Source organism: Delphinus delphis, chromosome 10, assembly GCF_949987515.2.
Source record: "Delphinus delphis chromosome 10, mDelDel1.2, whole genome shotgun sequence".
Classification (NCBI taxonomy): Eukaryota; Metazoa; Chordata; class Mammalia; order Artiodactyla; family Delphinidae; genus Delphinus; species Delphinus delphis.
This window is the reverse complement of record NC_082692.2, coordinates 39,183,068-39,200,542: the sequence shown is the minus strand read 5'-3', so window position 1 is coordinate 39,200,542 and position 17,475 is coordinate 39,183,068. Positions and strand designations below refer to the sequence as shown.

Here is a 17,475-nt window from a genome sequence, read left to right as displayed (position 1 = left end):
TTTTGCAATTTGGCCCTACAGGCAGAATGATGCCCCTTAAATAGGGTGTGGTGGCCCTCACTCTTACCTATGGTTTCCCTGTGGCTAGAACCATAGCCCTAGAGATCTGTGGGGTTTGGATGTCAGATCCTCAGGCCAGGGGCTATCTGCCTCTGGTCACTGATGGTAACAGCTGAGGACAGACCTGGGCAGGAGCTGCTGGGCTGGAGAGAAGATCCAGAATAAGGAAACAGATCTAAGGAATCCCTCGGAGAGGGTGGAGTGTCAGGATATGTGGGCTTGGGGGGAGCTGGGAGAAGGGGGGCGCTTAAAGGGTAGACCCTGGGGAGCAGGTTTACAGAGAGGACGTTTTTACAAGTTTCTAATTATATTTATTTGGAGTTTTCCTCTGGCGGTTTGAAGCTGTTAACAGCAGGAACCTGTATCCCTGGTGTTTGTTTTTGTTTCTAACCAGCTGCTTCGCCCAGCCTAGTGAATCCAAGGGCAGGAGACACCTGCCCGCTGCTGCACTGCCCACCCCTTCCTCACTGGAACTCTGTCTGCTCCCACCATGGTGCAACCACCCTCCTTCGCGGCCCACACACAGCCCTGCCCTCCTCCCTGCTGCCCCCATGCCCAAAGCCTGGGAGCATCTGTATGCCTACTGCTGACTTACTCCCAGGAACATCCAAATGTCAGTTCCAGGCCATTCCGTGGTTCCATAGTGGACGCTTGCTTCATGCTGAACTAAGTGCTGAGTCGGGGTGGGGATGGGCGGGGGGGGGGGGTGCGATGACAGCTAAGGCATGATTCCTCCCTCATACGTTTATAAAATACATTGTATACTGAGAGAGCACCAGACTGGGAGTCAGAAAACCTGTGTCCTGGCTGTGCACTAGCTGTTTTCTCTTTCCCAAGATACTGTCTCTGGGCGTGTTCCTCATCGATTCAGTGAGAGACAGGACTGTTTGAGAACCACATGAAATGGCCTACATGAAAGAACTTTGCGTGCTTAACGGAATTATACATCATCTGACATCATCACTGTTTATCTTGTTATTTTTTCCCATCAATTTGGAGAGAGAAGACTGATCATCATGAAAAGGGAATGTGTCTCAGCCCACGGCCTGACTCCCTCTCCGGTATTCTGTTCTTGCCTCCCCACTGCCACTACCCTCTACCCTACCCATCCTCTAAACACCTCTGACTCAGGGTTGTTGGTTTAGTCCACACTGAAAGGGAGAAAATTCTTGTCCATTTAGGGGTACATTCAAATAAGCAAGGAGCTGGATTAGGAATAAGATAGGACACTGTCAAGTTCAGCCCTGCACCTCTCCAGTCACCAAGCACCAACTGCTTTTCCTGGCTCTTCAGTTGAGCAGGCTAAGCTTGTAGGAGAGGGAAGCGTACTTTTTTAAAAAGAACAAAACACTCTGTCTCCTCTCCTTAGGGTCGTCTGTGTGGTTTCCTGGACTCTCTCCAAGCCTGTTCATCCCTGACTAGGCTTTGTCCAGGCTGAGGATGGGCCCAGGCTCCAGCTGAGGTCACAGCCCAGTTCCAAATTGGGAAGACAGCCTGAGAAGCCGGAGCTGGGATGCCAGGCTCCAGCATGCGCACATACGGGTACCTGCATATGAGCAGATATGCACATATGCAGGTACACATACGTGCACGTGCTGCAGGTTAGGGTGTCATGGCCAAAACCTGAGCTGGTTCTACTCTGGATGTTACTTGGATGTGGGAGGCAACATGGAAGAAAGGAGAGGGGAACTGACCAGGAGTAGCAATGGAACGTTGGCCCCTGGTGTCCTGTCGAGAAGGTGTTAGCACTGAGGCTGGGGGACGTCTATCTGACAAGGATACTCTGAAGAGATGCCTGAGTAGTCCCAAATAGCATCTGAAGACCCTGAGGACCTGTGTATTCTATAGGATTCCCTCTTATACTAGATTTGTTGGTCCCATCTCTTCTGGCTTCAGCATGACCAAATAGATGTCTTTAAGTGGGTATCTTACCATTTCTGAGTTACCAGTCTCCCTACCCTTAACTTAAAACTAAATTTCTTGGGACTGTCTTCTACCCAGAACAGTTGTGGGGTTACAGGAGAGAAAAGAAGCTTTTTCTCTGCAGTAACACAGAACAGAAAGGATGCCACAGTATGGACCTCATCCCCTCACCCACCAACCCGTCCATCTATCCATGCATCCATCCATGCATCTGTTTAGCAAATATTTACTAAATGCTTTTAATATATTAGTCTGTCTTGATGAACTGGTTTGCAAGGCAGAAATAGAGACACAGATAGAGAACAAACGTATGGACACCAAGGGGGGAAGCGCGGGGACGGGGGGGCGTGTGTGGGATGAACTGGGAGATTGGGATTGACATATATACACTAATATGTATAAAATAGATAACTAATAAGAACCTGCTGTATAGCACAAGGAATTCCACTTCTCTGTACAGTAGAAACTAACACAACATTGTAAAACAACTATACCCCAATTTAAAAAAAAATGTATACATATATATACATATATATTAGTCTGTCTTGTTCGCTGATGAATGCCCAGCGCCTAGCACAGTGCTTGGCATGTTGCAAATGCTCAATAACTGTTTGTTGAATGAATATGCTCACCTCTATTCTAGCTGCTGTACAGGTTTCAAAGATTCAGAAGCCATGGCCTCAGGGAGCTCAGAGCTTCCATAGGAAGATAATACACAGGAACCAAAAGTTAAATAATGGTGTAAGGTAGCATGTAAGAGGCATCACAAGATAGCGATTGGTCAGAGGATGAGAGAACCTGACAGTAAATCCTTCGGAGTTAAAGAGAAAGAGTAAATTAGAGAAAGCTGCACCAGTCAAAGGTAGCTTCCCAGCAGTGGCACCTACACTCGGTCGTCAATGATGGGTGAGGCATTTCAAGAGAGAAAACTAGAGGAATGAGGTAGACACAGCAAACATCCTGGGCTATCCTGGCTGGGCAAGAAGGATGCCACAGCCATGTGGGCACATGAGGACACCAAGCAGGCTCCTTTGGACCTTTGCAATGGGCCCAGCAAATTTTTCCACAACTACCCCCAGCCCCTCTGAGTAGTACCGTGACAACTGTAGTAACGTCAAGATGGGGTAGACTCTACCTACGGGCATCTGCTTCTCTGCAGCCTGCATTCCTGCTCATTTGCCCTGGTTATTCCAGAGCTGGACCTGGGCAAAATTTTGAAGCAGATAAAGTGTTTATTTGGGGGTCCTCCTGCTTCCCTTTTAGGGTACACTTCCCCATCCTCAGAAGGGAATCTTAATGCTTAAGCCTGTGTTGTAATAATCCACGTTTTCTAGTCTGTCCTCTAACCCTCATATCCCCCACCTCATCCCACCCCTCCTCCCTGTTTAGCAGAATTTATGCAGTGCTCTGTTAGGTGCTGAAGCAAATCCAGAAGAAACGTCAGATGGTGCGGGGAAAAGCTGCTGCCGTTACAGACCTGTGCATTCATGCCAGGAGAAGGTGAGGCAGGGAGGTCTTGGCTTGTCTGTGGTGTCTTTGCAGCCACCACTCTCCCCTGATTCAGCTTGTGATCCAGGCCAGTGCCTGGGGTGGGGGAAAGGGCACAAAAGGACAGCCTTTACAGAGGATTGTGGAGGGCAGCTTTTTGGTTCCCAACTGGCCTCTCACCCACTGCACCTGCTGCTTGGGCAGTTCCCAGCATGGGCAGAGTAGGCAGTGACACAGATACCTTTAAGGATATGTCTCCCCCAAATTCCCTGTACCATCGCGTGCTCCCCTAGTGCCGCATCTCCCCACACCAGGCCTCAAATGGGGCTTTGGTAAGGGGAAGGGGGAAGGGGAGAGGGGTTCAGAAAGGATACTGGGGAGAAGGTTGGAGAGAAGGAATAAAATAACGACCTTTATTGAGCATTTACTGTATGCCTGTACTGCAGTGCTAAGTACTTGATAAGTATTAACTCATTTGACACTCATGGTGGCCCCATGAGGAGGTGCTGTTATCATTATTCCCATCTACAGAGGAAGGAGCCGGCAAGTTCAGAGGCTGGCCCAGGACCACAAGGACATGCATGCAGCTGGCATTTGAACAGACACAGTATCACTCCAGAACCCCTTTTCTCAAACATTCTGTCATGTTGTTGCCCCTGGTCTCTTCCCAGCTTGGGCAAATAGTCTATCACATTATCTGAGTTGGGAAAGGAAGACAGAGAGCAGTCCAGACTCACCCTGGAGATCCTGATGCAGCTGGTCTAAGAGAGTGCCCAGTCAGTCACATTTTTTAAAATTAATTAATTTATTTATTTATGGCTGTGTTGGGTCTGCGCGTGGGCTTTCTCTAGTTGTGGTGAGCGGGGGCCACTCTTCATTGCGTTGTGCGGGCTTCTCATTGTGGTGGCTTCTCTTGCTGCGGAGCAGGGGCTCTAGGCGCGTGGGCTTCAGTAGTTGTGTCTCGCGGGCTCTAGAACGCAGGCTCAGTAGTTGTGGCGCACAGGCTTAGTTGCTCCGCGGCATGTGGGATCTTCCCGGACCAGGGCTCGAACCCATGTCCCCTGCATTGGCAGGCGGATTCTTAACCACTGTGCCACCAGGGAATTACCCAGACAATCACATTTTTTAAAAGGTCCCCTGGGAATCCCAGAGTGCAGCCACTGGTCTAAACCAGTTCCTGCCCAACAGTATCACCTGGTTTGTCAGGCCAGCTAGTAAACACCTGTACCCTGAGAGAATGAACTAAGATGAGACTGTGCCCATGGGTGTTGAAGGGATCCCTGCATGGGCAAATTGGGGGTGGGCACATGTGGGGGGAGCTCTGAAAGAACTGGCAAAAGGAGACACTGGGTATAATTTGGGGCCCTACTTCAGAGCTCTGTTTTAGGCTTGTTCTGCTTCAAAAGATTCCATCCAAGTAATAATTCCATCCTCAGTGAGTGACCAGCCAAGTGAGGAAAGCTGAACACGCCACACAAGATGGCTTTAAAGTATTAGCAGAGCAACTCAGTAATAGCTGCAAGTGAGCTGAGGCAAACCGAGTCCCCTAGGACCTGGAACTTACCAGGAATAGGGCTTACCAGGAAGACAATTTTTGAGCCAGTTTTGGGAAGCTGGGAACAGTGTGGCTACAAGAAAAAAGAAAGGACTGCATTTCAAATGTGAAGAATGAGATGTGTGAATGCGTGAAAAGGGGTAGAATGGTTTAGGTGTTGGAGAGGGATAAGTATTATGAGCAGGGAATGAGGGGGAGGGGTAAGATGGCAGGAAAAGCCCAACTGCCTGAAGGGTCTAAAGGTTCTGCCAGGAAGCCTGGGTTTGCTGCAGTCAGCATAAGGATCCACTCTATAGTACCGGTGAGCATTGAATCAGAGGCAAACGGAAGAACTCGGAGCCCAGCCTGATGTAGACTGTTGTAAAGCCCCAGCTGATTCAGAGACAAGCATGTACCTCTGAGATGGCCCTAGAGGAGGAGCTTCCAGATGAGTTTCCAAGTTGTCCTGGCCGCTGGGGAAGGGATGGAGAGACACAGAAGGGGAAGGGATGGAGAGACACAGAAGGGGAAGAGGGCTCAAAGCAGGATGAACAGGATGATTATTAGTCACTGGCATTGCCCAGTGCTCTGTACCTGCTAAGACTCACAAGGGTTACCACAGGGAAGGGGGTGATCAACCAGTCCCTTTGCCTCCGGGGGACCCAATAAGAACATCTAAAACTTTGGATTCCATTCAAACATTAGAATTAGTTGTTAAAAGATATTTTCCCCAACATGGAGGGCATGTGCAAATGTGGGGACAGAGAATAAGGACTTGGACCTCCGAGTGCCTGGTCTTTCTTCATGCATTTAACCGCACTTGAAATGTCCTTTCCCCTTCTAACTGTCTAATGGTTACCCAACTTCCAAAACTCAAACTTGAGTCCCACTCCTCAGGGAGTTTTTTTGGTCCACTCGGGCCCAGGGTATCCCTTATTCAGAACTCGTAAAGCAGTGCTGTCCAGTAGAACCTCCTGCGATGTTGGAAATGTTCCACACCTGTGCTATCCACTGTGGTAGCCGTTAGCCACGTATGACTGTTGAGCACTTGGCCTGTGGCCAGGACAACTACAGAACTGAATTTTAAAGTAATTTAAATTTAAATAGCCACATGTGCGTAGTGGCTACCATCTTAGCCCAGTCATAGAGCACCTGTTATCTGAATCAGTGATTTAATGATTATCATCTCAAGCTTCTGATGCTTTATTAGGTACTTTACACAAATTATCTCATCAGCTGTTCACAGCCTCTCATGAGAAGGGATTATCGTCCCCATTTTAAAGAGGAACAAATAAGAGAATCAGAAAACACGCCCTAGAGAGTGGTAGGGCTGGATTTGAACCTGGGACTGGCTGATTATTGTCTTTCTACAATAGGGCGTTTCTTAGTACCATTTTCTCTTCATCAGTTGGACAAACTGATTGTCCATGCAGCGTCTTTTTTTTTTTTTTTTTTTTTTTGCGGTACGCGGGCCTCTCACTGTTGTGGCCTCTCCCGTTGCGGAGCACAGGCTCCGGACGCGCAGGTTCAGCGGCCATGGCTCACGGGCCTAGCCGCTCCGCGGCATGTGGGATCTTCCCGGACTGGGGCACGAACCCGTGTCCCCTGCATCGGCAGGCGGACTCTCAACCACTGCGCCACCAGGGAAGCCCCATGCAGCCTTTTACTATCTACACAGGTCCCTCTTGCCCTGTCTCATTAACTAGAATTGTATGCCCCCTCTTCTCCATCCATTCACTTTGGGATGACTTCCTAGGGTGAGCTAGCAGGCAGATACCATGACTGCAGAGCCTGAGAGAGGTGGAGACTAAGTGTGAATTACAGCAATTAGATCACTGGGCGTGGTGGACTGCTGCAGAGGGGTCAAAGAGTTGGAGAGTAGAGTGCAGAGCTGAATAGAAGCCCAGAAGATTTGAGGCAGGTGTTTGGGGGCACTCTTCCAAATTTCAGTTCCCTTCTTAGCCCCAGGAAGCCTTAGTCCTACCCCGGAAGTTCTTGACATCAAAAAGAAAAGAACCGTTAACTGTTTCAAGCTAGGACTCATGGGTGTCTATAAATTGGAGCAATTACTGATCCACTCATTCATTCATTCAATAAAAAATATATCAAGCACCTTAAGGATTTGGATTCAATAGGTCAGCAGTCAGGCCTAAGAATCTGCATTTTAACAAAAGCCAAGCAATTCTGTGACCCACAGATCACACTTGGAGGTTAGGATCTTGATTTCAAATCCCATTTCTTTGCTTGCAGTTTGCTACAGTACCCTGGGTTTCCTAGTTCACAGCTAGAAGTTGTCTCTTCCTCCTCTGATCTTCCCTTTAATGGAGATTCTCCAGCCTGGCTGCATATTAGACTCACCTGGGCAACTTTAGAAAAATACTGATGACCAGGTCTCAGCCCAGACCAGCTGACCAGAATTTCTGGAGGTAGCACTTGGATATCTCCTAGGGGAGTTGACTCTGATGTGCAGCCAGGGTTGAGGACCCTCTTTCCGTATCTCTAATGCCCTCATGGCACTCGACACATCCTGCTTCATGTTACTTTTTTGTCTCTCCTTTTGGCTGGTCAGAGTCATCTCCGAACCTCCACAGCCTTACATTATAACGCATTTTTGACTGAAACATTTTCACCTACTTCGGTTCAGCTTTATGGGCACCGTAACATTGCCCCAGAAGTTGGAGTCTTTTGCCCAAAGATGATAAATTATTCTCTTTCCTATGTCCTTTCTGAACGTTGGCTTTTCTGCTAGATCTTGGGTGGCCTCTTCTTCAGCATAGCTCTGTGAGTAGCACCTTGTGTCAGAGCGAGGTACACCTGGGGTTAGATGAAAGAGCTCAGGGTGATGGGATGGATGGGCCTGGATGAATCAGCTGGAGAGCCGCAAAGGCTGCACTTATCAGGCTTCAGGTTGCTGGTGCCACAGCCCCTGCCAGCTCCTAGTCCCTCTGCTGTTGAGGGATGGGCCTAGGCAAATCTTCCGAGATGGAACTTCTTTCCTTTAAAGATTCTTGGCGCCATGGTGGGCAAGTGGGAGCAGGCCTGGTCTCAAGCAGAATTGTGAGGCAGATGAAGATTCCGCAGATGCCCCGTCTCCCTTTCTTCCTCCTTGAATTACCAATAGTCGCTGGACCCTGCCACTTTCCCAGAGGCCACTGTCCCCGTGCCTTTCTCTTCCCCCTCCCTCTAAGTCTGCTCCTAAGAAAGGTAAACTAATTCACCCTAGGTTGAATGTTTCTAATCAAGTGTGCTACCTACCCAGTCCAAAGGTTTTTTGTTTGTTTGTTTTTAAATCAAAGAGGAGTGTTTCAAATGATGGAATTTTAGCTGTCATTGTGGATTAAGTATTTTTGAGGGGAGTGGGCGTTCTTTCTGAATTCCTGAAATTACAGGAATTTCAGGAATTCAGAAAGATTCTGAAATCGGAGGGGAGGCCACCCGCTTCTGGAGGGGTTGCCCTCTATTTTAGAGGAGAGGGGATTTTGCCCTGAGGGACCACCTTCAAGACACCCCTTGGGAGGTACCAAGAGAGGGTCTCATGTGTTCCTTCTGCCCCTGCCAGATGTGGACGAGTGTGTGGAGGGGACTGACAACTGCCACATCGATGCGATCTGCCAGAACACCCCACGGTCGTACAAGTGCATCTGCAAGTCTGGCTACACAGGGGATGGTAAACACTGCAAAGGTGAGGCTGGGAGGGCACCTGGAGAAGGGGGACCTGCCGGAGAGGGGAGACCCCCACTGAGCTGCTCTCAGTTGGCCACGCTGTACATTACACTAAGGCCTGCAGTCCCTGCTGGCGTGGGGAGAGGGCTGGAGGAAAGCTGTTTCTTCCCAGAGAGGGTGTTATTTTCTAATTTGCACAAAGGTACCACCATATATGCTGGCTAAGGCCCTGGTGGGAACAGTTCACGGCCATACAGCCTGACTGGGTGGGGGGATCAGAATCATGGGACTAAGGCCTGAGGTTCCCTGACACTGGAACCTCCATCTTTAGACCCTTATGCCATGCCCCAAAAGAATGAGAACAGGCAATCTACCCTAGGGGAAATTCATACTATAAACAAACACATCTCCTCATAATTAAAGCAATGCAAATTAAAGCAGTCGAGATGTTATTTTAAATTTATGACCTTCAGTGCTGGTTAAGACTTCCACAAGGGGCACTTGTTCATTCCTGGTGACATTATGAATTGAAAAGTGATTTTGTCATACTAGCAGGAATCTTGAAGTTATTTATACTCTTTGACCCAGGAATTTCATGTTTAGGAACTTGTTCCAAGGAAATTCAAAGAAACAATATATGGGAGAATATGTTTTTTGATGCATCATTTATGATAGAAAAATAAATGGAAGGAAACTAACAATAGAGAAAAGGGATTAATAAGTTATGAGGTAGCAACATAATGGAATATTTTGCAGCCATGTACAGTGATAATTGGAAAGACTGGATGGAAACGTAAAAATGTTTATGACTTAAGTTTAGATGAAAGTAGCAAAATGCAAAATAGTTTGTAGGCTATGAAAGTAACTATGGGAAACAGAGACACATACAGAAACATACACAGAGGTTATATACTTTCTAAAAAAGCACCATAAGGCTGAACCCAGGGGGGGACAGTCGGTGGCAGGCAGGTGGGTCCAGCTGCCTCAACTCCTATTTGCCCACAGATGTGGATGAGTGTGAACGGGAGGATAATGCAGGTTGTGTGCACGATTGTGTCAACATCCCTGGCAATTACCGATGCACCTGCTATGATGGATTCCACCTGGCACATGATGGACACAACTGTCTGGGTGAGCGAGGGTGGGGCAGGGCATGTCTTGTGGAGGAGGAGGTGTTTTTAGCCTTTTCTATTCCCAGGCAAGAAGAGGAAAGTGAACAAAAAGCTGCATTCCCACAAAATAGAAAACCAAGTCAGCCTCCCCCTGGAAACTAGATGCTGAGGATGAAATAATCCTTCTGCTGGATGAAAAACATGAAGGAGATGCTGCTAGAAAGTGTTCTCAGGGGAAGGGCCAGGATATGACAGTAGTGGGCTTAGTCACGGGAGGTGGAGCACGGTAGGAAGATGATTTGGCTCCAGACAGATCCTGGCTCTGCTGCTTACTAGCTGTGGAGCCTTGGGCAATAGGGATGGTGGTATCCCACTCAAAGGGCTGCTGTGTGACTCACCATGAGAGAACATGTGTAAGGAGCCCCGTACAATCCTTAGTACATGGTAAGTGCTCAATAAACGGGAGGAATGTCGATGACCATGAGGAGGAGGGGGATGCTGATGCTTCCCTAACCTTAGGGTTTAGGGTTCAGACTCTTAACCTTTGGCTTTTAGGGGAACCCTAAGTCATCCATGCCCTTGGCTTCAGTTTCCCCACTGAGAACTAGAGGAAAGAACTTGGCTAGAGTAGCAAAATCACAAGGCTGGAATAGAAGGGAGCAAACAGAAGGATAGAATGTAGGACGGGGTAAGAGCAGGAAGACAGGGATAGGGAGAAGTCAGGGGTGTAGGAGATGGGACAGGAGCAAGGCAAAAAAACGTTTACCTCCTTGGCTTTCCCTACAGATGCATCTCTCGGGCAGGAGCCTGCTGGATCTGGGCCTCTCTGCCCTTGGCCAGAAGGGTGAAGGACAGGGTTTCAGGGCGCAGCAGAGAGGATGGGAAGAGAAGGACAGATGAGGCCCTTAGGAGTCAGGCCCCTTAGGAGCTAGATTGGTCCATTTGGGTCCATCTCCCTGATGCCTCCCTGTGCCAAGGAAAACTGAGAAGGACTGTGAACTTGGGAGGGCAGTAAGTAGCATAGAGATGGAGTCAAGGCATTGAAGTGGGAGCCCCGGAATGAGCTTGGCTTTGGGGACTGGGGGTGGTGATTTGGGGTTGGCAATCAGGGTGTGGCCTGGCAGCTCTTCCCCCACCTCTCCCCGCCAAGCTACCAGACTTTGTTTTGTTAAACCAAAATAGGAGAAAGGCTAGGGAATGTGGCAGCAAGCCCAGGCATGGGGGAAGGGGAGGAAGGACGGGGTCATGGCCTGTCCACAGAAATGGTCCCTGCCCCACAATGAGTTGAAGTTCACTACCTTTCCCCACCCTGCCCCTCCAACCTCAGCACCGTGGCCAAAGCTCTCCCCGCACATGGAGCCCTGATTCCCTGGCTGCTCATCACAACCAGCTGCCCACAGTTCCTCCCTGTTGTCAATCTCCATCCTCATCTTCATCTCTGTTTCTCTTGCTCTGACTCCTTTCCTAATCTCCTCCGCCTTCAGACCCAATTTCAACAGGTGAAGGAAAGGGAGGCCATGTTGGAATGTCCCCTCCCCACCTGCGTAACTCCCCAGCTCTTCCCTCTTAGGGTGGCCTCTTCACAAGCAGTGGAACGTTAGCTGATGAGTGGGTGAGAACTGCCTAGCGTAAGGCTGGGAGTTGGATTTCCGTGGAGGGGATGTGCATGTGTGCTGGATTCTTAAGACTGCTTTCAGCCCTGGGTGCTGAAGTCCCAGCGCATGACCAGACCCTGGCCCGCACCCACGGCCTCACCAACCACCTATCCTGCACAGATGTGGACGAGTGTGCCGAGGGCAACGGTGGCTGTCAGCAGAGCTGTGTCAACATGATGGGCAGTTATGAGTGCCACTGCCGGGAGGGCTTCTTCCTCAGCGACAACCAGCACACCTGCATCCAGCGGCCGGAAGGTCAGCCTGTGACCTGGGAGGGCCCAGCCCTGCACTCCCAGGCTTCTCTCTCCACCTGCTCTGGAGCTTCCCCTCAGTGACCCCTAGGTCCCACCCTCTGCTACTCTTTCTTCTCTTGTCCCTCAACCCAATTACATCCTAAGGGTTCCATGGACAGATACTTGGGGTTACAGGAAAATCTGGGAGAATTCACTTGGGGCTGGGGGTCCGTATGGGATTGAGGCTACCATGGGACATCCTCTGTGTCCAGACCCAAGATGAGTGTCGCTCCTAATTGTAGATGGCTGAGCCGTAAGCCGATGCTGTCTGAGAGGACCTCACCCATGCCTTATTCCTTGGATTGGCTTGGGAGGGTCAGGCAGGCGTAGTGGGGTATGTGTTGTCTGTTTCTGTGACTCCGCCATTACCCTCCCACCCCCGCCGACTGTGACATCCCTGAGGGCAGAGACTATGCCTAATTCATCTTCGTATCCCCAGAACCTAACATACTGCCCTGCTTGTAGTAGGAGCTTAATAAATACTTGTTGAATAAGACGTACAGTGATTATCTGTACTAATTACTCCTCACTCACATGATAAATGTTACTTATCTTCTTCCCACTTTGACTGTAAGCTCTTTGAGGAAAGAGATCATGTCTTACATTTTTCTGGATCCTTCCTAGATCCACCCAGTGCCAGCACAGTGCTGGGCAGCTGTTAGACACTAGTTTTTGGTTGTGTGAAGGAGAGGGTGATCATGCAGGGTTGGGAGGCTGGCTGTCAATACTTATATCTCATTCAGAATAGTTCTGAGCTCTGCTCATTAGCACCCAGCTCTATGGGCAGGACAGGGGCCCTGTGAGGGGGAGCCAGTCTCCTCTGTGTTGTAGCCTCAGTGAAATCCTCCCACTTCCCTAGGCCCCAGCTATCCCTTCTAGTTTCTCTTCCTCTAGGCGTGCAGGAGTACAGAACATTCACCGCCCTCCTCTTCCCTTTTAGAAGGAATGAATTGCATGAACAAGAACCACGGCTGTGCTCACATTTGCCGGGAGACACCCAAAGGGGGTATTGCCTGCGAATGCCGCCCTGGCTTCGAGCTCACCAAGAACCAACGGGACTGTAAATGTGAGATAACTGGGATGGCAGTGGGGGAGGAGGGGAGACAAAGAGGAAGGGCGTGGGGCCTTGGCAGCAAGAGGTGGGAAGAAAAGAGAGCGTGGGAGAGGCAGCTAGATTAGAGGACCAGTCTCCATGTTATGGAGAACTGGGGTGCCCAGGGAGAAGCAAGCTGACAGGCCTCCTGCCCTCTCTGCACAGTGACGTGCAACTATGGTAATGGTGGCTGCCAGCACACGTGCGATGACACAGAGCAGGGTCCCCGGTGCGGCTGCCATGTCAAGTTTGTGCTCCATACCGACGGGAAGACGTGCATCGGTGGGTGAGGCCAGTGGAGAACTCAGTCCACCTGTGATGGGGGTGGGGGTAGGGGCCCTTGGGAACCAGGGGAGGGGGGAACACATGGGGCCCGGGTGCTGAGAGCAGAATGACTGGTGAGTGGGTTGAAGACCCAGACAATGCCAGGTCTAGTGAGAGACGACTCTGAGAGACTGAAGGGCTCACCTGACCCTCCTCTCCTCCCCCACCCATTGGTCCTGCTGTCCCACCCCTGGGAGCCTCACCATCCTCTTAGTCCAGGATAAAGTGTTGCCAGGTTGGGAATAATTAGCAGAGGTGCTTGTTGACGCAGCCCGTGGTTGAGAAGGGGGAGGAAAGCTGGGGCAATGCAATGGATTAAGCCTGAGCAGAGGCCCTGGTTGACAAGTATGGTAAGATGGGAGCTGTCACAACCCAGTGTCCCCACTCTGGAACTGAGGGTGGGACAGAGTGCTCTTTCCTGGAACAACCAGCCTTGAACTGACAAATGGGGTTTCCTGGCTCCAGGTATCTTTTCCTCTCTCTCCTTGCTCTCCTCTAAATCTCCCTTCCAGTCCTCTTACCCTAGGCCCCCATTTCCTCCTCTCTCCTCCACATTCCAGTGGAGCTCTGCCTGTAGCCTTCCCACTTCCTCGCCAATTCCAGCATCCCATCCCTCTCACCCTGGTTTGGGGCCTTCTTAACCCCTGGACCCCTTGTCCTGAATTCCTAGGCCTTACCTCACATATCTTTAGGTCCCGTAGATGAGTTCAGTTCCTTAATTCCTAATTCTCTAAAAGTCTTTAGTTTTTATTGTTGTTGTTGTTTGTGAAGGCCAATTGCTATGTGCTCACAGAGTGCTGAGAAAGACAGTGGGACAGGGTGTCCCCTTGGAAAAGTGGGAAATGAACGCGGAGAGTTTGGGGGAAAGGCTGTGTTGAGCCAGGCAGGGGCAAGCTTGTCCTGTGGGCACGGATATTTATGAATGGACGTTCATCTCATGGGATACAACATGCTGGGGATGGGAAGGTGTGAACACAGTCACTTGGTGTGTTTATGAGAGACAAGATATTCCGGTTCAGAACCAGACTCTCTCCCATCTCACTCCAGAGACCCACCCCGTCTCTGCAGAGAGCACTGCCTTTCCCCCAGTCACAAGAACTGGGGAGCAGACGGTGCTCTTAACGGTCTCCCTCAGGTACCTGCTCCAGAGACTTGCACACACAGTTCTAAAGCTCCTTAATTAAAATCTCTCTTGCTGCGTGTTTCCCTCTGAACTAACTCGCCCAAATCTTGGAACATTTTTGGGTCTTCATGTTGCCTTCTCCAGGCTGGTTTTTTCCAGCTCCTTTCGTTTTTTCCCTCATAAGTCTAATTCTTCTGCTTTCCAAACCTCCTACGATGCCCTGGACACACTCACACATCCTAGAGACTCCCAGAAGAAATTGCATGCAGTCCCCAAAGAAAAGCTGCATGATTAGGACAGAACTTGGGGCCCATGGGTGTGAGGCCAGGTCCCTCTCTGATGTCTTTCTGTTTAGATAGTCCTGGGCACGGCTGCTTTTGAAAATACTCCTGTTAAGCTTGAGCTCTTCTCTAGTCAAGATCCATTCCACCCTCTGGGCCATGGCCAAGTGAGGCAGAAGAGAGCAAATGAGGCTGTTCTAAGGTTCATAGCTATGTCCTTTCCAAGTTCCTCTCCCTCTTCTCCAGTAGAACTGATTTTACCTTGACCTGTATCTCATTTTTCTCCCCAGCCCTGGTAGAAGGAAACTTCGTTGTTCGGGGCCATCAGGACATCCAGATTTAGTGGGGGGGCTGAGAGGGCGGTACGGTTTAGCAGAAAGGGTGGGCACCCTCTGGGGTTTGGGATCTGGCAGCCTATAAGACTTGAGGTTGCATCCCAGCTCTGCCTTTGGCATGCTGCGTAGTACTGGGCCCATGACTGCCCCTCTCTGAGACTCAGCTTCCCATCAGTCACTCGGTGGGAGCCTGGCTTCTTGGAGGATACCAGGCAGGACAACCCTGGGGAATGAAGTGTAGGAGTCTCAGAGCTCATCATTTGGGGCCAGCGGTTTGGGCCTGCAGGGAGGAGGAGGGTGGGGAGGGGTTGGGGCACAGAGGGCCACAGTAGCTCCCGCGCAGCATCTAAACAGCTTTTTTACAATGTCAAACAGGGGAAAGGCGGCTAGAGCAGCACATCCCCCCTCAGGCCGTTTCTAATGGTAAATATGTCTGCTCTCTCCGCTTGCTCTCGCTGGCTTGCTAGGGGAAGGGCTAACCCGCTGGGGCTCCCACTAACCGCATGCCCACGGGCTCCCCTGGCAGCCTGGGTACCGGGCCCATTGAGTGACAGGAAACCTGAGTCCCCACGAGCTGGCCTGGGAGCCTTCATGTTGGTTTTCTTTCTATGATCCTGTCACTCTCCTTCCTCTCCTGCTCCTTTGTCCCACCTTCTAACACCTCACCCCTTCCCAGCCATCTGCCCCCTCCCTTTCTCTGCCTTCTACACAGCTAAAGACCCAGCCAGCTGCACTTACCCATCGTGCCCACTGAGATCGGGGTGGGATAGGGTTAGATGCCATCCCCTCCTTGGGTTCTTACCCGTATTAGCTCACAGTCCCAGCATCACTCACCATTCTCTCCCACCATAATGGTTAAGTGCACGACATTTGAGTTCAGACAGACCCGAGTTTGAATCCTGGCTCTGCCACCTTCTCAGTGTGCCACCTTCAGCAAGCTGCTTTCCTCTCTGATCCTCAGTTTACTCTTCTGTAAAAGAGGGAGAATAAGAGTCCTCTCTTAGTATTGCTGTGATGATGGAGATAGAGCATTATAGCATCTACTAAGTGCCTGACACAGAATAAGCACAGATTAAACTGTGATTTAAATACACAGCCTGAGGAGCAGAGGTTTGAGGCAGCCAGAGAGGCCCCTCTGGAGAGCTCTGCCCTGCAGGGGCAGTCAGCTGTGCCCAGCTTCCTGGTCCAGCCTGGGATGGTCAGCGTGCCAGCTCTGCTTGCTCCCCATCCTGGATCCCTCAGAATTGACTAGACTTGGTGCAAGATCTCTGTTCCCCTCTCCCTGCTCCAGGGCTTAGAGGGGTTCTTCTTATGCTAAGACCACTCTTGTGGGGGATGGCTGGGCATGGAGCCTGAAGTCAAGGTTCCCTCCTAGGTTCTTCCCATGGTCTCGGGGAACTTTAGGAGAGACTTAATGTGGGAGTGGCACATAGGAGATCCCACTGTGGCTGTTCCCAGACCTGGGCATTTGAGGGTCCAGGGCATGACCAGGGTCCCACAGGCAGAGTTGGGCTTCTTCTGGAGTCTTTGCTTTGCTGGTCTCCTCAGTGACAAGGGTTGGGCCTGAATTTTAGGAGTCAAGGATTCAAGAAGATGATAGTACTTCCCAGCGCTTTTCTCATTCAGCTCCCCTGCTTCTGAGAACCTCTCTCCTCTCTTCCCTAGTGGAGGCCTCAGGATTCTGTCTCTCTAATGGGAGAATTCTAGGCCCCCCAGAGGATGGACCACACCTCCCTCACAGTCCCTGCGTCAGGGCCTTGCACTGTTTGAGCTGATGTTTTTTCTCCTGGGCTCATCTCACTCTCCTGAGCTGCAGTTTAAACCTCTATTTTTCTCCTGCTCTGAATTCAGAAAATAGGGAGAGTGGCCCATCCATACTCCCCCAACTCCGACCTCTCAGCAGAGGGAAAGCTTATCAGTCAGGAGGGGTCAACAGAAGAGACTTAGCTCTGAGGTTCTCTAACTCTCTCACCTATCTTCTTACGCCCTTCCTTCTCCTCTGGATTCTTCTCCTTTTGCCCCCTCCCCTAGCCTAGACAGTATTTCCCCCATTAGGAAAGTAAAACAACAACAGAACAGCCAGCTTATCTCCCTCTGGAACTAAGAGGAGGGCCTGGGAGGAGTTGGAGGTAGCCAGGAAGGGGCTGGGAAATGATGGAGTACTAGCTGTCTCCTCTGAGGATGAGCAGTCAGTCCTGGAACTGGGATCTTTCTTAAGACAGCTGAGCAGGGAGGAAGGGGAAATGGATTGACGGTCATCTCTCAGCTGTCTTAGGAATCACCAGGCTCACTCTTCCCAGGATTGTCCCACCATGACCCCCCACCCGCCAATGAGATAGTCGAGATAGTCGGTGGAAAGAGGAGGAAACTCCTATTGTCCCTTCTTGATCCCTGGCGGCGGGGACCACCCTTACTTAGCTTCCATCCCTCCCTGCGCCCTCCCCTCTCTACCTCCTCCACCCCCTCAGCACATTCCTGCCTGACAGCTCTGGCTTGTACCTGCCTCACTGCTGTCCACCTTGTTTCAATCAAGTAGGGGGCAGGGAAGTGGACTGCTTGGCTGTACTTGTGAGGGGATGGGGGCGGGAGTG

General features: G+C 50.6%; 1 protein-coding gene and 1 long non-coding RNA gene across 3 annotated transcripts in view; one reads left to right on the top strand and one right to left on the bottom strand.

Moving 5' to 3' along the window:
* The window catches only part of SCUBE3 (signal peptide, CUB domain and EGF like domain containing 3), a 33,317-nt gene that overhangs the window by 5,014 nt on the left and 10,828 nt on the right, over positions 1-17,475 (top strand). The window contains exons 2-6 of one of the 2 annotated variants that reach the window (XM_060021957.1): positions 8,565-8,687; positions 9,674-9,799; positions 11,556-11,690; positions 12,672-12,794; positions 12,987-13,103. In XM_060021957.1, coding sequence (XP_059877940.1) covers positions 8,565-8,687; positions 9,674-9,799; positions 11,556-11,690; positions 12,672-12,794; positions 12,987-13,103 — 624 coding nt within the window. Of the gene's footprint in view, positions 1-8,564; positions 8,688-9,673; positions 9,800-11,555; positions 11,691-12,668; positions 12,795-12,986; positions 13,104-17,475 lie in introns of both variants that reach the window. The other variant, XM_060021956.1, reaches the window with a different exon arrangement.
* The window catches only part of LOC132432066 (uncharacterized), a 34,012-nt gene continuing 20,487 nt past the window's right edge, over positions 3,951-17,475 (bottom strand). Inside the window, exons 2-3 of the long non-coding RNA XR_009520831.1 lie at positions 15,719-15,854; positions 3,951-4,532 (exon numbers count right to left, since the gene is read on the bottom strand). This is a non-coding gene — a long non-coding RNA (uncharacterized lncRNA). The remainder of the gene's footprint in view (positions 4,533-15,718; positions 15,855-17,475) is intronic.